Below are 19,943 nucleotides of genomic sequence, written 5' to 3' on the forward strand. Positions count from 1 at the left end.
TTTCGGTACAACTTATATTAAATCCGTCGTCGTCTTCTTTGAATACTTTCATTGTCATTAAGAATTATTTAGGATTCGTGCAAAACCAGCACATTGACAAATATCATCTTATAAATATTGTAGAAGCGTCCTTTAATTATACAAAGGGAAGACCACACATATCAACGCTGGAACCACTTGCACTTAGCCAAGTGTGAAAACAGCGGCGTTTATTAGCCCAAAACCACAACGTCGGGAACGGCAATTCACTTGCTACCCCGCAGATTCCAATTTAATTTAATACGAGTAGTCGGAAGTTCAGCTCAAAGATAAACCGGAGGTAACCCCTAATGAAATGCATTGTCAAATGAAATGGTAAAATTGACGACGTCCACTCTTTCTTGAAGTGGGCAACGGCATTAAATCAGCAAACTAATGGCCACTAAGCAAACGACAGGGCGACGGGCATCTGTTCTGAAGGAAGATGGTAACTGCCAACTGAGGGACTGCTCGGCTAAGTGCTTTTCGTTCGCATCTTGGCCTCTCGGCCGTAACTTAAAAGCGCTCGAAACAAATTGAAATCATTTCTTACTTTTTGCATTAAGTAAAGCCTACATTTACAGTTTACAGCCAATCTTCACAATGACGCGTCTGTTTAAAATTTTGCGTTAGCATTTACACAGGCTGAGGTATCTGGGTATCTGATAGTCGAGGAACTCGACTATAGCATTCTCCACTGTTATTTTTATAACAATACTCAAAAAACTTAATACCAATGTATTTCTCTGGGAACTTAATAGTATAGTAATAAATACCTATTAATGAAGCTTAGAGAATATATACGAAGTTAGAAAAGTATGGCAACAACTTTAGGATATTTTCCTTCTATCCTAATTATTTTCATAGATTGTAAGTCTCTGGCTACAAAAAATGATTGGTAATGTTTAATTTTGATATTTTTCAAAATAAGCGATTATTAGGTTTTAAAGAAATCGCCCTTACAGAATGTTTGCAGATGTATTAATGTGGGAATTCACTCTCTCTTAATAAAGTGGGTTTGCCAGGTTTTTAATGCATTTATCCGTATGGGCTTATATCGACCCAAGATATTTCAGCCCTAGGAAAAGAGGGTAAGTATCATCTTCATTCCGTTGGTGTGGGAAATTCCCTGATGAGCAACGCATCAAGAGCGGACCCAAAATTGAGAGCGGGACTTTTCGCCAGTATGGGAGTGCCCAAAACCAGAACCTGAGATAAACCCAGACTTGCACTCTCTTAATGTTGGTGTGCTTCCTCAGGTTGAACCATTCTCTGTGAGAGAACCGCTGATAAGCTGTAACTCAGAGCTCGATCGCATTCCAGTTTATAGCCACATTCAGTGTGTTCTCGGCAGGCGCTCTGTCAGCTTATCGTTCTTCCAAGTACAGTGCTATAGTACAGTCCAAGATATAACCATGGAACCGCACATTCTTTTCACCGTCCTGTGGATGATATTGCTGGGAACAAGAAGCGCTTACGCACAGGGCAAGTGGTTCAGGCTCTTAGTAGCAATCGAAGCTTGCTTGAATCAAAACACAAAGCAACCTCCTATCAGCGGTGAACTTCACCCCGCAGAGTCGAGTCGAGTCGGGCTGAGTCGATGACAGTCACAGTGGGCTGGTCCCAGAACGCAGAAATCCCGTTCCCGCTGTTAATCACGACTGTCTTTGAACCGGGCTTACGTTTGTTTTTTTTAGAAATCTTTGGGTATTGCACAACGCCTGATGAGAACAGCGGCACCTGCATAAACCTCAGGGAATGTGGATACCTCTTCGAACTGCTTCAAAGCGAAGAGGTTACGGACCAGGACCGTCGATTTCTGCAGGCCAGCCAATGTGGCTACCGGAATGGACAAGTGCTTGTTAGTACCCCCTTGAAAAGTTGTGGTGCTAAGATCGATTAAGATCATTTTGATCCATTTAACATATATATACATGATTTCATTTACTCATGGCTATCGCATCGCATCTCATTTTCGATGCGATGCCACGATGCATTCTTATTGTCAAATAACCATTTTTCAGATTTGCTGTGCAAACAGCCGAATGCGAAACCAACAACCTCAGTGGGGAAATCAGCCTCAAGTCAGACCGACTCAGACCACTAAACCTACAAAACGCGCCGGAACCAAACTGTTACCAATGGCGCCCCATTGCGGTGATAACTTTGAAGACCGCGTGGTGGGTGGTAACGAGACGACAAAGAGGGAGTTTCCTTGGATGGCCCTAATAGAGTACACGAAGCGTGAGTAACCGAAATATTCCCAGCTGCAGAGACTGATCGCTCCCTTCCTTTCACCAGCCGGCAACGTGAAAGGTCACCACTGTGGCGGATCTCTAATCAACCATCGTTACGTGCTGACGGCGGCACACTGCGTCTCGGCTATTCCCAGTGAGTGGGCGCTGACGGGAGTACGCCTGGGTGAGTGGGATGCGAGCACCAATCCGGATTGCACAGTCGGTAAAAACGGACGCCGGGACTGCAACGACCCTTACGTGGACTACCCTGTTGAAGAGCGTATTCCGCACCCGCAGTACCCGGGAAACTCACGGGACCAGCTAAATGACATTGCTTTGCTGCGATTGCGGGACGAGGTTCAGTACAGCGACTTCATATCACCAGTATGTCTGCCCACTTTAGCGTCCCATCGCGACAATATTTTCCTTGGCCGAAAGGTGGTGGTGGCAGGGTGGGGTCGCACGGAGACAAATTTTACGTCTAATATCAAGCTGAAGGCTGAGTTGGATCCCGTACCGATGTCCGACTGCAACCAAAGATACGCCACCCAAAGAAGGACTGTCACAGCCAAGCAGATGTGCGCCGGCGGAGTTGAGGGGGTTGATTCCTGTCGCGGAGACTCGGGTGGCCCCCTTCTGCTCGAGGACCGCTTCAATGGAAACTCAAATTACTACATTGCTGGTGTGGTCTCCTACGGACCCACGCCCTGTGGGCTAAAAGGATGGCCCGGCGTGTACACAAGGGTTGAGGCGTATCTGAACTGGATAGAAAACAACGTTAGGGCTTAATCGTAAATGGCGAAAACGACCATTCTTAGGGCTTGATCGTAAATCGTGCAAATTACCATTGTAAAATGGGTCATGCCACAGTAAATATCGATTTTTAATGAAAGTTAGATTATACAATAAATTAGGTTATCTCGTGTAGATTCAACGGTAAAACGCGCAGAGTTCAACACTTCTTGATCTGGGGTACTGTACACTTATAATATAAAAACTCCGTTCAAGTTTCTGAAGATTAATTTGGTTTCAACAATCAAACGACGTCGGGGAGTTGTCGTTTATGATTTTAAAAAGGTCTGCTAGTCGAAATCACTTGCCTTTAATTTCAAATTTAAATAAAATCCCCATAGCAGTTGTTTTAAGACCGCAGCGAGGCCAGGCGGCTCTGCATCTCTTGCAGTTCCTCACCCTCCTCATCATCCTCCTCAACCTCGACGCGCGCAGCAGACGCAGATGCCTTGTCCGCCGGTGTAGCCTCTGGAGGCAGAGGAGCTTCCCCAAGCTTGCCATCTGTGATCTCCCACAAAACCTTGTCCACCTCCTTGCTTGCCTCCTCCTCCAGCTCCTCGGACTCCTCCAGCGAGTCCATGGTCTCGTCTAGCATCTCCTCAATAATGCCGGCCTTCATCATTTCCTTTGACATGTCGCGCATAATGCCTGCAAGCTCAGGATAGCGCACCAGGCTCTGCATAGCTTGCATGACTTCTGTAGACTTTTGCAGAGATCCTGCTACTCGCAAGGTGGCTGCAAGGAGGAATCGATAGTCAGGTCGTATCAGAAAAGCGAAGAGTTCACTCACATAGCTGATTTTTCATCTGCATCTGAATTGAGCTGAGGTGCGCCTTCGACGTGTATATGCGGTTGATGGCCTTTCGCGCGTTCACAATCTCCTTGGCAAGAATGACGCAGGTGTCGCGGTCATTTTTCTGTGCTGCCTGTTTCAGCGAGCGTTTTACCTTCTCCTCCTCGCGCTGGATACTTCGGATCTGGCGATCCAGCTGGTTGCCCTCTTTCCGTATCTTGTGCGTCCACTCCTGCACCTAATGGGAATTTACATTTCAAAACAATATTCATAACGCACAATGGACAGATGGGCAAACAAGGTCTAATAAAATCAATCCAACTGGAATGACATCATTCCCAAAAAAATTCTCTGCCACGCCTCTGCGTCGTTACCTGCTCTTTGGGATCTTTACTGGGAGTTTTGCCGAATAAGCCCATTGCACTAACTGTTATGATAATTGTCTGGAATTATGTTATTAAAACTCGTTTTTTGTTCAAACATTCAAGTGAGTCATTTTATTTTGTTTCTGACAAACAAACACAGCGTTGCCAATATATTAGGTTTGTTGTTAGCAAAGCCAAGCAATCGATAGATCGATATATTGAATAAGTTTTAACTATTAAATTAACTTTTAAAATTGCTCATAAAGTAATCAACATGTAATCTACCGATTATTAAATAAATTTTATTATTTGCGTAGTGCTGGCTTAGAATACTTAATTGTTTTTCATCTTATTAATTTTATGAAAATTATAAAGTTATAACATGGTTGTTTTTTTAATATACATATTATTAGTAGGAAAATATTTTAAAAATATTTCATATATATAACGAGGCTCTACTGCTAGGAAATACAATGCCAATTGCCGATACTACATTGTTTTTAAAGACCATTGTGAATTCAATTTTAATTTTTTTATCCAATTACATTTTTAAATATTTTGCGATTGCCTAGGAACAACATATCTTATAAGCATTTTACTTTAAAAATACATGTCTGTTTCCAAATACCCTATTTTATATCCGTCGTGAAAGTTCAAACATAATTAATTTTCAGATACAAATAAATGTTTAAATACTTATTTTAAATATTATTTTAATAAAAATTAGCTTGGTTGTTCCACAATTATAAAAATTGATTTGTTTTCTAAAACTAATTTGGGCTCAAAGATAACCCATAACTCCATGCTAGTCTTCAACAGATTCCCCCGCAAACGTAGTATAAAAACCATCGATATGGCAATGCTATTCTGTAAGAGCATTGTCAACCGAACAACCAGATGTGCATCAGCTGATTGTACTTCTCTGTTATATCAGAGATAGGAACGTGAGTGCGGAGATTCATTTTGCGGGAATTGTTGAATAAAAACCACGCGTGTTCCACTAAAGTGGGTAACCATGCAAAACTGCAGGCGCTGCATCAGCCTAGCGGGCCTTTTGCGGATGCCACTCTTCCTGCGTCCGTCCTTTTCAAATGATTTGTCCCTGCGTCGACTGCACCGTGCGGCTTTTTTATTTTCCCGGAAAAAACCAGAAACGAACTTGTCCACGCTGTTCAAGCCAGTACAGGTGCACGCCAATATGGATTCAGAGGACGTAGGTTCCGAGCTGTCGGGCAAACTGGAAAAGGCTGAGCTGTTGAAGATTCTCAATAAGTTCACCCAACGTCGCGAAATCAAGTCACTTTGCAACGAAAACGGACTGGACGGTACGTATGCACCTATTTCCTAGGTTCCCTCGTCTTACTTTGCATCCGTTCCAAGCCTACCTACAGCAACAGGCCTTTGGCTCATTCCGAAGATTCTGCATCGAGGCAGAAAACCTTCCAGTAGATCTGCACATAACCTTTAGCGATATAACGCAGGGAGCGGGTCATATCGATGACATCTTCCCGTACTTCCTACGACACGCAAAGACAGTATTCCCGCACCTGGACTGCATGGACGACCTGAAAAAGATTTCCGACCTGAGGCAGCCTGCGAACTGGTATAGCAACGCTCGCGCCATCACCCGAAAGATTGTTTTTCATGCAGGACCCACAAACTCCGGTAAGACTTACCACGCCATGGAGAGATACCTGAGTGCGAAGTCTGGGGTCTACTGCGGGCCACTAAAGCTTCTAGCAACCGAGGTGTACAACAAGGCCAACGAACGTGGCACACCCTGCGATCTTGTCACAGGCGAGGAGCGCAAATTCGGCATAAGCGAAAATTCGCCAGCCAATCACGTCGCGTGCACAGTGGAAATGACCTCGGTCAACACTCCATGTAAGCAAGTCCAGTCGTTTCCTTGTTTCGTCGAGTTATAACGTGTGCCGATTTTTCTGTTTCAGATGAGGTGGCTGTAATCGATGAAATACAACAGATCCGCGACCCCCAGCGGGGATGGGCTTGGACGCGGGCCTTCCTCGGACTGATCGCGGATGAAGTGCATGTTTGTGGTGAGCCAGGCGCATTGGACCTCCTGCAGAAAATTTGCGAAACCACTGGCGAAACTGTTGAAGTGCGGCGGTACGATCGGCTGACGGAGCTGACTGTCGAAAATACCGCTTTAGGATCATTGGACAATATAGTTCCTGGCGACTGCATTGTGTGCTTCAGCAAACATGATATATATACGGTTTCACGAGAAATCGAAGCACGGTCAGTTTTGTTAAATCATCATTTTCAACTGATGCCTAATACTATTTTCTAGAGGGAAGGAGGTAGCTGTGATATATGGGGGCCTGCCCCCAGGTACCAAGCTAGCCCAGGCTGCTAAGTTTAATGATCCTGCCAATAGCTGCAAGGTAATGGTGGCGACTGACGCCATCGGTATGGGCTTGAACCTGTAAGTAGAATATTCCACATATGTGGCATCCCAAATATAATGCCCGCGAATGTACTTGCAGAAGCATTCGTCGAATCATATTTTACTCACTGATCAAGCCGTCGATGAATGAGCGAGGGGAGCGCGAGATCGACACAATATCGGTTTCCTCCGCACTTCAGATTGCGGGAAGAGCGGGGCGGTTCCGAACTCAGTGGGAGCACGGATATGTAACTGCCTTCAAGTCCGAGGACTTGCAAACCCTACAGCGGATATTGGCTCAGACACCTGAGCCGATAAAGCAGGCGGGCTTGCATCCCACGGCCGATCAGATTGAGCTCTACGCCTACCACCTGCCAAGCTCGTCTTTGAGCAACCTAATGGACATATTCGTAAATCTGTGCACTGTCGATGATTCCCTATACTTTATGTGCAACATTGAAGACTTTAAGTTCTTGGCCGAAATGATACAACATGTTCCACTGCCCTTGCGGGCCCGCTATGTGTTCTGCTGTGCACCTATTAATCGCAAGATGCCGTTTGTTTGCTCGATGTTCCTTAAGGTAGCACGGCAATACAGCCGCAACGAGCCTATTACCTTTGATTTTATAAAAAAAAACTGTGGCTGGCCGTTCAAGCTACCCAAGACGATATTGGATCTGGTCCATCTGGAGGCCGTCTTTGACGTGATGGATCTGTATCTTTGGCTAAGGCAAGTCTCGCACAAGTGCGCCTTAGAAAAAATCTAATCGGACTGTTTTGCAGCTATCGGTTCATGGATCTCTTCCCTGAAGCGGCCTATGTGCGAGATGCCCAGAAGGAACTGGACGAAATTATACAGCAGGGCGTTTTCCAAATAACTCGCTTGCTTAAAAATACCGAGGCGAGTCAGGACGGAGACATATCAAACTATGCAATCCGGCGAATAACGCACACGAAGGAGCCTCGTCTACCCAGCTTGTCGCGTGGCCGTCTCACCGAAAGGTTACTTGCGCAGGGTCTGCTTACCCCAGGCATGCTTAGCGAGCTACGCAAGGAATGGGACGCCCAGCAAGTTGGCAAATCCAATTTGCAATCTAATGAAAATTCGGAAACAGTGGTGAATAGCGACGACGAGGATAATTACTCAGGGATCGGGCGAAAGACAAGGAAAAAACGCAGAAAATGAACGTGCCAGCTTAGGATTAGTTAGATTACGAAATAAGTAGGTAAGAAATGGATTTTTATATAATATACTTTTATTTTAAGTGGCAATTAAGTAATATTAAAATTATTCAGTTGATAATTAACAATGACAATTTAATTGTTTAAATTTAAGAGTTTAATTATGTTATCTCTCTCAGAAAAAGAATCACTTTGTTTTTTGCAATTTATGGAGGGAGATTATACGCAGAGTCTGAAACACTTGACAAAAATGAACTTTGTGTCAAGGCTAACCGCCGTTGTACTGTTGAATTTAGAAATGTGTAATACCGACATTAACGATTTCGATTAGTTAGTTAGATTTATCCTCGCTGTCCCTCCCAAATGAAGTTGTAGACTTAGCTTATTTATGGCCTTTGCAGTAACAAGGAGCACACATTCATTCGAATTTCGGTTATAAAATATACGACACTTAAAACATACAGATTTTTAAAAGATATAAATACTATGAATAGCAAAATACGCTCCTATGATTCAACATACAAATTAATATTACGCTGGATGCGCATGGCAATACCTTAATAGTTTTGCTGTTTTAGGTTTCGATTTAATTTGAGTTTAAAAAACAATTTCTTTAAATATTTATTAAAGCTTTAAGGTTTCTCTTTTTATAAGTTAAACTTATATCATTTTTGCACTCCAATGCAAAACCAAAGTGCTCTCATTCCATTGACCATTGAAAAATCCAGCCACAACGATCGTCAGATACTTTAGCGGAGGAGCTAAGTACATATGTGCTCTGTAGTCCGATCCCTAAATCGAAATAAAGCTCTAATAAAATCCATCTTCTCGCCCAGCAAGCGACTCGCCATGCTTGCATTCGCAGGTGTCCTTATATTTTTACCAACATTTTTTCCAACTTGTCTTCTTCGAATGTAGAATATGTATTTGTGCGTTCGAATTCTAAGGTACCGATACTTTTGTATTTCTTTGAATATCAAAACTGGAACATGCGCATGGCTCTTGATCAAAAAAACAAGAGTTACATATGTACGAACAATTGGCTACAATTGTTCCTATGTGTTTTCGGTTTTCATATTTGGGTAATAAAAAAGTGCTAGTCTCAACAGACTTTGGGCAGCGTATGCCGGGCTTATTATTTAAATATAAGATGCAGAAAGGTAAATTACAAAAATTCGTCACTCATCCGTAGCTTGCACAGATGTACAAATGTACAATGTACACTCAAAATCTTAAATACGCTCTATTCGGCCCTCTGATATTTCATATAGTATTCTTTATCACAAACAATCATAAAATTCAAATTTCGAGTAGTTATACATATAAGTACTGGTATGCACTCTTCGTGTCATTGCGTATAAAATTTGGGTATTCTAGGTTATTCCTTTAGTTTTCATATTTCATACATTTTGTGAACAAAATGTGTGCCAAATTGATTCCAAATTACAAATATTTTATTGCCCAGTCTGGGCTAGATTGTTCGGATGACCCTACCTCTTGGTCGGTCTCATCCTGAGCCAAGCACTTGACGACGGTAGTCGTCATTTGGCATCGACCCTTGTAAAAACAAATCACAAACACCGAACCCTGCTTTAGACAAAGTCCAGCTCCAGGCCTGGCTCAATATCAAGTGCAACCGCGTTGTCTGCATGGAATTGAGCTCCGTTATCCTCCAGACGCGACTCCTTCGAGCTCTTCTCGCGGGACCGGTCCTTGAACGCAGCGAGACCCAGCTTTCGGAGGGCCTTTCCGCTGCGTCCGGATGACTGGCCCAGCTGCTCGAATCAGGAGTCCACCAGCACATGCCAACGCGCCAGCATCTCGCCCTTGGGCATCTCGCACACGTCTGCCCAATGGGCCACTTCCTCCGATCCGGACGAGTTCAGACCCAGGCTGAACCAGCCGACCATCTCGTTTTTCTTCATGTGCCGCTTGGCGTACACTGAGATCATTAGAGTAACATCGTTGAGCTGGAACAGTGCCACCTGAAAGGCGAATGTCTCCTTAAAAAGCGGGTTGGGCTGACCCCTGCGGATTGACGTTTTGGCCCGGGAGATCTCTTGTCCGATGCTGCTGACCATAACCATTTTAACGTATGTGTCGGGCGCCTTGTTCAGCGTCAAGCTACGGAACTGGCTGCCCTTGATGATCTCAACGCTCAGCCGCCCGGTGACCCCGTTGTAGCTCAAACCCAGCAGCAACTCGGAGACGCCCCCGTGCTGCATGGACGAGGTGGAGCCCGCGCTTTCTGACCGAGCCAGGCTTAACAGATCGCTGGTAGAACCCAGGCCCGACGAGGTGTTGCGGGGCTCCAGCGGCAGCCATAGGTTTGTCTCCAGTTCAAGGTCAACCGTGGCGAAGCTCACATACGCCTCCCCAATAAGGCGTTCCTTGCGCAGGCGCTCGCAGCCGTAAAGCCGCACGCGCAGCCCCATGTTGTTCACATCTTCTGGATTGACGCGGTGCAGAAGAAAGCTCTCCATATACTGTGGGTTTTCACCGCTACGGATCTTGGTTTTGAGCTTCTGCTTTTTGCTCGGCAGCATCAGCATCCGGACCTGCGTGTGGGTGGTCTGCCCACTACCCAGGGGCGGGAGGTTTTTAGCCTGCATCACGTGCACCGTCATTTTTCGCATTGGGGCGTCGTACAGCAGCGACAGCTCCAGCTCGATGGGACCCCTCTGCACGGGCGGCTCCTTCTGGTCCACACCCACCAGTAGGTCATCCGACTTGATCGAGCGCAAGTCGCTGGTGTCAAATAGGGGTTCCTGGAAGATGCAAAGTTTTAATGGAAATCCCTAAAGCATGGTACACAATATGAAATGGTATCGTGCCTCGACTCGACTATCAAGTACCTATTACCCTATATGAAATCGATGTTATGCCGTAATATCGTTAAGGTAATGTTGATAAAAACTTTTTTTTGTATTAAATTTTGAATTTAAGCTTGTCAAGCTAAGAAAAATTGTTAACAGACTATCTGGACTATAAGAGTCGATAGACTCGACTATGCTTGTTGGGTAAATCTTGCGAGTCCGACCGAAAGTTGAATGCCTTTCTAGGAAGGGCATAGTTACTTTTAAAGGAAAAGGTATTTGAACTACCTTGTATGGAGTAAAACTTACGTCATCGTTGTTGTTGCTGCTGGGATGGTTATTGCTGGTCGTAATTGAGTTGTTGTTGTTGTTGTTAATGCTGTAGGCATTGACCATGGGCACCACCAGCACGTTGTCCCGTTCCTTGTCCGGCTTTAGCGGAGCAGCTACGTTGACCCGGTGCTGGTACCTCAGAGCCTGGGTCTTGGCCCGGTGTTCTGCACACGGATTGCGGAAGGCTGTCGCCGGGTGGGGAACTGTGGTTGTGGCTGTCAAAAGGTCGTGACTCATTGCAACGGCTGTCAATTAGCTGGCCCTGACCCCGCCATGCTTACCTTTGCTCAGACCGGCCAAGACGCCTGTGTGACTGTCCACGGAGACCTCCATGGAGTCGTTCGAGCTGCACTCACTGTGCGACGACGGGATTCCAACCTTGCCACGCTCGGCGATGGCTAAGGGGTCTCGCGACACCGTCACCCGCTGCAGGTCGGCACCGGCGCCTGCTTGGTGGTAGTTGAAGCTCTGCGCCGTCAGCGGATTGGCCTGGCTGATTCCCAGCCCGTATCCACCAGGCTTCTCGCCCAGTTGGTGCTGTTGGTGCCACCGCAGGCGCCGCAAGATGTCTTCCTCCGAGTCGGAGCTGGTGTTCTCGTAACGCCTCTTGCGAGCTGCAAGGACAGTTAAAAGTTAGCCAGTCAGCCCCAATCCCCACCAAACAAGGTACTCACTGATCTTCTGGACACACTTGACAGCCAGGTGGCGCTCGTCGCAGCAGTTGATGGCATGGCGGTAGTGAAAACAGCACTTGCGACTGATGAAAAGAAACAACAGGAGCAGTAGAACGAGGACGCCGAAAAAGGCGCCCAGCAGAGTGGTCACCTCGATGGTGCCTAAAGGAGTTAACAGTCACGGTTTGTGTGGCTCAGGTCAGAATGGTGTGGTTTGTGGAGTGCATATACTTATGTACGTACCGAGCGTCGGAGTGCTATCCAGGCCAGAAGCGGAGGTAACAATCATCTTGGCTCATGCGAGGATCCTGTCGAACACGAGCCTACTACTCGCAACTCATTGCACTCGGACCACGAGTCAAGTCACTCCAAATTATTCTCACTGCAGCGTGAAAGCAAAAGCTCGGGAATTTGACAGCACAGTGTCGCAGGATAACTGGAATCGATTTTTCGCAAGACAACGGCTGCGGATCAAGGCAAAAAAGTCGTTTGGATGCTGGTGTACTCTGAATCACCCGTTTTGTTGGCCCTTGCGTTTTTCGGAACCGTTCATCTGAGATTTTGTTGCAAAATCGTGAAATAAATTATAGAAGGAACAACTATACTATTCTATCCTATTAATCACTTTCGATTTCTTGAAGGCACGATCCCAAAACTGCGAATCATGCAACGGGAGATTCAGAAATAAAAATCAAACGGCCCAGGATTCAATTCAACTGCGTTAGGATGAGCTGCCTTAAACTCGAGGGAAAAACTGCTTCAAAGCAAGCACTTTGGAGCTTAATCCCTCCACCCCCAGTGTGTGTACACACAGGGCTCGGAAAAGCTCCGTTTCGACAGTTGCATCGCAGTAACAACTGTTGCTTATTGTTTTGTGTTTGGGAGGATGATTTCAAACTGAAAACTGAGAAACGGGATTCTTTTTATTGGGACCGTGTACTGCGATTGTTTATATTGTAATTGTTTAGAATGTCTCTAATAGAGATTCTCTCCGAGTCGTATTACATTCGACGGCTTAAATGTTAGCCGTAGCCACGGTTTCATAAATGTTAAGACCAAAACCGTTTGCCTGTTATTGATGTTCAAAAATTTGAAGAAAATAATAAAAGCGGAATTAGTACATCAGAATTAATACACGTTATACGCTTCAACCACGTAATTGTTTTATGTAACACTGAGTTGTCCGGTTGTTAAAGAAATAGCATTATAATTTAGGTCCGAATTTTTAGAGCTACTCATCCTTACATACATGATGTGCGCTGTTATTCGATAGCAGATAACAGTCCTAGCAGCAGCTATCGATAATCGCAATAGTAGCTGTTCCAGCGAAAGTCATCGCTTTGACGGCACATCGCAGATTGCCCACCTCTAAAATAAATGCTCAATGAATTGGCTCAGCTTCGTTGTGTGGTTAAATTTTGGTCGCTGTTCAAACTGAATGTTTTCGTCTGTCAGAGCCCCGTATGCTAAACCGTGACCGCGCCCACGCCCTGCTTGAAAGTCCAATACATTTAATCCGCAATCGTGACGCAAGTAAATTTTGGATGGCCAATGCCACCGGGCAAGTGTGAGTGCCGTGTGTGCCAAATTGAGATGAGACGCTTCTGATAATATGATTATGGCTAAACAGCCGAATAGAGTGCTCAGTGCCCCCCACAAAGCGGAATACCGCGATGGTACCGTGATACCACCTCCTTGGCGTCGATCACTTCGTTTCTTTAGGGATGGAGGAGCAAGCAGGAGGAAGAAAGCCTGTCTACGACGTCATCTTATGTCGTTTCGCTTTTCATTTCGCAGCAGTCACTCGCACACAATGAAAATCGAATGGGAGGGATGGGGGTGGAACTGGGATTCGAAAACTCGATAGGTGTCTTTCCCACACCAAGAGCCCAGACAAGAGTTGAGCGCGTGTCAAAACTTTTCGACACGAAGCAGCACGAAGCCGAACTGGAATCTGGCAAAGTGCAGTCTAAATAAATATATACATAGACATATAATATAACGCTTTTGTATGAAAATAAAAGTTTGTCTAACCTTGAATCTAACAACCAAGACATTTTTCGTTAGGTATTATACATGTGTACTCTCAAATGTATAAAATATCCTCGCAGAGCTTGTTTTTAGATATTCTGAGCAAGTAGACCAGTGGTGTCCGATAGTCATGCATGAGCAATGGCGTGGGAATCCCAGCTGTAGATGCTTGGAATGTCTACAATAACTTTCAATGCCGTTTTCCGGCCTTTTGAGCTTTTAAGCTCGTATTCAACTGCAAAATCAACTACTTCATTTCTGCCAATCCTAATCTTTTCAAACGGAAGGTATATTAATTTCAGTTAGAAGGTTGTAACGCAGTGGTGGAGACATTTGCGACCATATCAAGTATATCTATTCCTGATCAATATCGACAGCCAAGTCCATATGTATTGAACATTTTTTTGCAGGCTTTAAATTATTTCCTACAATATAGCTCAAGCAATCGAAGTATGTATGTATATATATGTTTGTCGTCCGAGAAACGAGTGTCAAACTACAAGTGCTCTTCGGTTGGGTCAACAAACCGAGCGACTCGCTCTTCCAGCTCTTTGACGCAGTGTGCATTTAGTCATTGATCGCGGGAAGGAGTCGCTTTGGAGTCGCCCATGGCATCGCCTCTGCCATCTCCATTGACAACGCCGCTTTTCTTTATTGGTGTCATTAAAATTTGTTAAATGGAAAGGTCAATAGACACAGCGGTGAAACCGGTTTGGTTTGGCGGCTTAATTTTCGGTGAACTCGACTGCATAGATTACGCACCAGCCACTTCAATTGGCTGCCAAATACCTTTTGTTTACTTTGTATGTCTTTACTTGCAGTATGTATATTTGCTGGCAACCCACCAACAGAAAAAAACTTGGCCCAAAAGCGGCGACTGTTTCTTTTCTCTTTATACTTGGCTGACGCTCACCTTGGTGGCCAGAGTTCAGTGCCAATGTCGTTCTCAGTCAGTTAAAGTGGGAGTTGATACAATTATCTTGGATCCAAGCTACCCGAACATCTTACTAGATGTTACATACTAATAGCAACAACGCTTATAACTGGTAAATAGGTTTTTTAGTTCAACTATCACTCGTGTTTGCTTTAATTTTATAGTTGCAATAGTCACAAAACTCTCATCGAATTTGGGGCTACCGCTTGAAAATGTTGCTATCTGTTAGAGAGTGCGTCTAAATTCATTTGTAGATCAATAAGTGAATGAATTCCAACATGTTAAGATTAAGCTTGTTTATTGTTCGTCAATAAAATGCCATTCCACTGGTCTGCGCCTGCAGAATAGCGCCTAAATGTATATTTAAATGTGTTTATATGGTCGGCAACCACAGCACATTTGGTGACGGTGGTCGTGCAAGTGTTAGGAGAAATCGGACGGGTGTTTCCCGGCATTGCATACGTAACTTGAGGATTTTTCTTGCTGCTCCACTTCTGCGTATTGTCTCCCCCAGTGCACTAGGTGCAAACATCGAGTCTTTCGTGGGTTCATTTCTGTGTACTTCCAGTTTTTATGGTCGACTGCGGAATCGCACGAATGAAAAACCTCGTTTAGCAATACTTAACTCTCCGCATTGTTTCTATTTCAGAAGCAACATGAGCGTTTTGCGGGAGGAAACGACTACCTCAAGCCAGAGGGAGATAAGCACAAACGGCGGTGGCTTGGATTCCCCCGCAGAAGTGACGTCGCTGATTGCTGGCAACAGCTTTTGCTTAACGCCAGGAAATAACGGCGGGATCGGTGTCCAGAAGAAGGCCACCACTGGAGCGGGTCTGAAAACTACACAGAGAGGTGAGCGAGATCTAGATATCTAGTAAGCGGAGGGTAAGAGTACTAAACGGTGCTAACTCATTTCTGCACGTGAGATCTTATCACTTTGTGTGACGCCAAAAGTACTGCCTTTCCAACATCGGCCGAAGTATTGAATATCCGTTTATCTACGTTGTTTAATCAGAAGAAGTTTCACTCAACATCACGCTTTACGAAGTCCATTTGACACCTTAATTTTTAAACAACTTTATATAATAAACCTTAAATTCACGTTGAATTCCAAATTAGTGCATGAAATGTTAAACAAATACAAAACACAATAATAAATCAATTAGGTTAATTTTCTACGTTACGCCTTCTAAATTCCTTGCAAAGTTAAGGAACTTCTAAAGTTTTATCTGTGTTGGACTAATTTTAATTGATGTTATATTGCTATTGTTTGATCTTAAGGCGTTGTTTGATCAGTCACTATAATTACGAAAAGATTTAATCTATTCAAACTGTCCGATTTCACGCTCAGTAGTCGATTTAATTTTATTTGTTACGTTGCCTTTGTCGAGATGTATCATTGAAATAACGGACACTATTTACTTAACTCCCGAATTATATAAGGTGGGCGAAATATATACTGTTTGTTTTAAAATTAATATTATAGTATAAAGTACATATATTAAGTAAGTATATAAGTATATATAGATCTGATTAAATAGTTGAACATTTTTAGTAGTGTGGGCGTGGCAGTTTTAATCGATACAAATTAACAAGATATATAATTAAATGACAACAAATTAGGCGTGGGAGTGTCAGCTTTGGATAGTTGCAAAGCAAGCTTGAGCGTCATTAAAATCTACATTCTTATTACAAAACGTATTGTATCCGAGACCTCGACGGACATGGCTAAATCGACTCGGCTAGTGATCCTGATCAAGGTAACAATCCCTCACAATGAATTAAATTTTTATCAATTTTTACCAGGCACTAGCGAACATATTTGGTGACCCTTAATTTGAAATCTCGATCTATAGCTCGATCTAAATAAGCCCGAATCAAATTACCGATTTTTCTCAATGGTTCTGAAGGCGAATTCAAGAATCAAAGACTTTACTTAAATAAAGACTTAAAGAAAACCAAACTAACAACTGAAAAACGAACCAAAATAGCCTAACAATTACTTTCAGACAATCGTTCCCGGGACATTTTTGTGTTTTTGTCTAGTTCAGTCGTCGAGTTGGCGGTACGATCCGGAATGGTTGAGTTCGGTCTTGAACCCGTGTAAGCCGTGAAGCCTTTAGCTACTTTATCTGTCCACACTAGGACCTGCCATGTTGACAATGTCAAGATGACCTCATATTAAATTTTCTTTCAGCTACGGATGCCACCAAGCGGAAGAAACTAAGGTCGCGTAACGTACCACCTTCTCCATTGGCACAAAAAACTGAAGCAGCGACAACCTCTCTTAACCAAACGAACATCGGTGAGGCCAAGAGAACCGAACTTAACTATTCCAAGGATCACCTTGATGCCTGGTTGGAGAACTGTTTACGTGATGCCACCAACGCCCAATTGTCTTCTTCATCTGAGTTTTTGGACTTCATACCGCCCACGGCACCAGCTCACAAGCAAATGTTTTTGACTCAACAGCAGCAGCTGCCGCAGCTTAAACAGCAACTACAGCAGCAGAGGCAACAGGAGTTTTCAAAGCGAACCCAGCCGTACGGAGTGGGCCCAAGCACGCCGTTTAGCCTGGGGATACAGCGCGTGAGTAGCTGCTAGTGCAAGATATTGTTTACAACGCACACCCAACGTTATTTTCTTTTTACAGAATTCGAGCTCTCTTAGCCATCGATATCCGATGCTCTTCCCACCACAGAGCCTTAGCAGCTATGGAATGTCCTTCGGGGGCGATGGTGGCCAGGAGTTTGCTAGCTTGCCTCCCCTGAACAACATGATGGGAGGGCCGGAAGGGCTTGGGTGCGAGCACGAACCGAATTCGACGGATGTGCTGGATGGCAGCGGAAGCAATCCAAACCTTAGCAAGGGGTAAGCAAAAACAATAAATTCGCAATGAATTATTAAAGAGCCTTACTTACCGTGTGATAACAGATTTCGGTTCAGCGATCCGTGCCTACTGAACCCCTCCGATAATGACTCCAAGCTGAGTGGCCAGAATACACCAGAGTGTCGAAATGTGAACAACAATGGCAGTGGCTGTGATCTGGCACATCAAAACAAATTTTTCGCGGCTCTAATGGAACAAATAAACATATTGCACGACACCAATTCCAAGATCTGCCGGAATTTGCATGATACGAAAGGTGTGTTGTTCGTAGGATTAAGTCCAGTTTTGGTGTCACAAATTACACAAATCTCTGATTTATTTTACTTGTACTCGTATGCTAATACCTATTAAATTAGAATGTGTTGCCACCCATTTCCTCTTTCTATGTACTCCCTCGCACTTGCAAACACAATCACAGTTGATATCGAAGCTTTAAAGCACGCCCCTAACAGCCAGCCCTGGGCAGGTGCTGGCTTTGGGGGCATGCGGCACCGTAGAGATAGCTTAAGCGGACTAAGCACACAAAGTCAACCTCTTATTCTTGGCAGTGGATTGGGAGGGACACACAGCCCAGCGCCCACATTTCACTCAGGTATAACATAAACGCTACCCCCAACTATGCCATGCAAACGAGTGAGTAATAAGTTACATTCGCTTCCCATTTTTCAGGCGCCTATACTCCAGGAATGATGACGGATGTCGTGCGGGAAGTGAAGGAGGCAGCGCGCATACGCGAAGATGCACTGCTAAGTCGGTAAGAATCGAAAATTGAGAAATATATTTAGAGTATTGATTACTTTTTGTTCCCAGAGTCAAATTAATGGTTGAGGAACGTCAGTGTTTCTTAAACGAGGGAAATGTCCGAATTCTGAGAGATATAGACGATCTAAAGGTGAGTGAGCACCAAAACAAATGTGCATAACGTAGCTACAAATTCGGTTTTGGTTGTAGACCCAAGTAATGCAGTTGCGACTGGAGAAGAAGGAGACTAACAAACGCCTCTCACACCTGGAATCCGAAAACAAGTGCCTTCGTCAAGCTCTAGCCGGTTGTTATAACCAGCGGCCAATCAGTAACGACATTATATACGAAAATGACCGATCCCATGGATTCCGAAAGCCATTCCCGAATGGCGCTGGCGGCGGCGTTGTGGGATCCAGTGCGCTCGGAATACGACGGGCAAAATCTTTGAACCTGCATTATGGAACAATGCATCAAACGCCTATCCAAACGACGCACTCTTTGGAAGAGGACGACGAAATAGAAGAGGAGCAGCTGGAAGAGCAAGTCGGACTGGACGGAGGAGAATTATCCCTGACTGGCAACAACAGTTTATCGTGTTCGAGCATCGGGCTTCAAACTCCCTCCAACTTAACGCTTCACTCACAGATACCTAAATCAGAACAGCAAGCAGTTAGGAGCCCTCCCTCTTTTGCGCTGATTTCTGACCAGATCAATCCGGGAATTCCACCGCCATTGCTACCGCGAAAGAAGGACCACGCTCATCTAAAGCGGGAGCTCAGCGAGGCGGCCTCCGTACGTAAGGAGACAAATCAACGTATAATTGCGTGGGTGTAGTATATGCTCTGTTCTAAATTTTTTAACTAACCCATCACCGTTAACCTTCCTTGCATGGGCGATTCAAAAATACATTTAGTCACATTCTATTAATCATTTTAATCACTATCTGAGCTTGGTAACTAATCCTAAAACTTACAAATTTTGCACTTCCTTTTTATCTTTCGATGGTTGTTCTGTACTGGGCGACATTGTAGCCTTGAGAAATTGGTTGAAGACCTAAGTGACCAGGTGAGCGGTAAGACAAAGAGGAGCCCGACCGTATCAGGCACTGCAGCTGACATAGCGCTAGCATCGAAATTCAGCGTGGCGGACGCTCCGATTACGGACTTATAGTTTTAGCTATCAGCCGTCTCAAAAGCAAAAGGGCTGCGGCAACATAAAATGCGTGTCACTCACTTATAGCATTCGGATGGACGGAAATTATCACATCAACGACACTTCATCTTATGTTTCAAAATTTATTATAACTCAATAACCTGTGCGTAAGCTCTAATTTATTAACTAGAATGCTTCTACCACGTGTCAACTGTAATTTAAAATGTTAAAATGCATTGTTTTTGTCTACTAAAAATAAGATGTCACTAAATTTTTAAATGAATATGGTCCATAAATTATTTTATTCATTTTGATTTAATTGAGATGCATTGCGGATGATTAACTAAGAAAACATGTACCTTCGAAATGAACAAAAATCAAAATCTATATAGAAGCAAAAATGTTAGAATTTAGATAATGGATGATAAGTTGTCCAGTAATGTAAATTGATAACCATATTTGTTAAGTGCCATTTAACTAAACAGAAAATGTAATGTATTTATGTAAATAGACATAAACATTAATATGAACCGAATGCGTTTATATAGTTTTTTAATGTGTCAAAGCAATTAATA

General features: G+C 44.1%; 5 protein-coding genes across 11 annotated transcripts; 3 read left to right on the top strand and 2 right to left on the bottom strand.

Moving 5' to 3' along the window:
* The first annotated feature begins 1,039 nt into the window (after window positions 1-1,039).
* On the top strand, window positions 1,040-3,197 carry LOC6726665 (melanization protease 1). 2 transcript variants are annotated; one of them, XM_002102040.4, is made up of 4 exons: window positions 1,093-1,503; window positions 1,716-1,879; window positions 2,043-2,262; window positions 2,320-3,197. In XM_002102040.4, the coding sequence occupies exons 1-4, from the start codon at window positions 1,434-1,436 to the stop codon at window positions 3,042-3,044; spliced, it is 1,179 nt and encodes a 392-aa protein (XP_002102076.1). In that variant the 5' UTR covers window positions 1,093-1,433; the 3' UTR covers window positions 3,045-3,197. The 2 variants fall into 2 exon arrangements, with proteins under 2 accessions (XP_039151600.1, XP_002102076.1); XM_039295666.2 differs by having other exon boundaries at window positions 1,040-1,879.
* Window positions 3,067-4,398, bottom strand: LOC6726666 (charged multivesicular body protein 3). The gene is made up of 3 exons (XM_002102041.4): window positions 4,215-4,398; window positions 3,838-4,078; window positions 3,067-3,782 (listed from the first exon to the last, which is right to left on the bottom strand). Exons 1-3 carry the CDS (start codon window positions 4,257-4,259, stop codon window positions 3,397-3,399), a joined length of 672 nt encoding a protein of 223 aa, XP_002102077.1. The 5' UTR covers window positions 4,260-4,398; the 3' UTR covers window positions 3,067-3,396.
* Window positions 4,399-5,075: 677 nt separating this feature from the next.
* Window positions 5,076-7,925, top strand: LOC6726667 (ATP-dependent RNA helicase SUV3 homolog, mitochondrial). 2 transcript variants are annotated; one of them, XM_016176084.3, is made up of 6 exons: window positions 5,076-5,530; window positions 5,586-6,089; window positions 6,155-6,464; window positions 6,517-6,651; window positions 6,713-7,342; window positions 7,396-7,925. In XM_016176084.3, exons 1-6 carry the CDS (start codon window positions 5,221-5,223, stop codon window positions 7,796-7,798), a joined length of 2,292 nt encoding a protein of 763 aa, XP_016033156.1. In that variant the 5' UTR covers window positions 5,076-5,220; the 3' UTR covers window positions 7,799-7,925. The 2 variants fall into 2 exon arrangements, with proteins under 2 accessions (XP_016033156.1, XP_039151645.1); XM_039295711.2 differs by having other exon boundaries at window positions 5,389-5,530; window positions 5,597-6,089.
* A 971-nt stretch (window positions 7,926-8,896) lies between these two features.
* Window positions 8,897-12,421, bottom strand: LOC6726668 (synaptotagmin-14). The gene is made up of 5 exons (XM_016176051.3): window positions 11,861-12,421; window positions 11,618-11,779; window positions 11,225-11,557; window positions 10,920-11,158; window positions 8,897-10,562 (listed from the first exon to the last, which is right to left on the bottom strand). The coding sequence occupies exons 1-5, from the start codon at window positions 11,904-11,906 to the stop codon at window positions 9,579-9,581; spliced, it is 1,764 nt and encodes a 587-aa protein (XP_016033157.2). The 5' UTR covers window positions 11,907-12,421; the 3' UTR covers window positions 8,897-9,578.
* A 515-nt stretch (window positions 12,422-12,936) lies between these two features.
* On the top strand, window positions 12,937-19,903 carry LOC6726669. 5 transcript variants are annotated; one of them, XM_016176085.3, is made up of 10 exons: window positions 12,938-13,184; window positions 15,232-15,434; window positions 16,780-17,171; window positions 17,236-17,453; window positions 17,517-17,728; window positions 17,891-18,064; window positions 18,142-18,226; window positions 18,283-18,364; window positions 18,424-19,040; window positions 19,248-19,903. In XM_016176085.3, exons 1-10 carry the CDS (start codon window positions 13,081-13,083, stop codon window positions 19,384-19,386), a joined length of 2,226 nt encoding a protein of 741 aa, XP_016033158.1. In that variant the 5' UTR covers window positions 12,938-13,080; the 3' UTR covers window positions 19,387-19,903. The 5 variants fall into 5 exon arrangements, with proteins under 5 accessions (XP_039151646.1, XP_016033158.1, XP_016033160.1 ...); XM_016176087.2 differs by having other exon boundaries at window positions 18,424-19,012; XM_016176086.2 differs by having other exon boundaries at window positions 18,424-19,008; window positions 19,248-19,382.
* Window positions 19,904-19,943: the final 40 nt, after the last annotated feature.

This window comes from Drosophila simulans, chromosome 3R (assembly GCF_016746395.2).
Source record: "Drosophila simulans strain w501 chromosome 3R, Prin_Dsim_3.1, whole genome shotgun sequence".
In the NCBI taxonomy this organism is placed as follows: Eukaryota; Metazoa; Arthropoda; class Insecta; order Diptera; family Drosophilidae; genus Drosophila; species Drosophila simulans.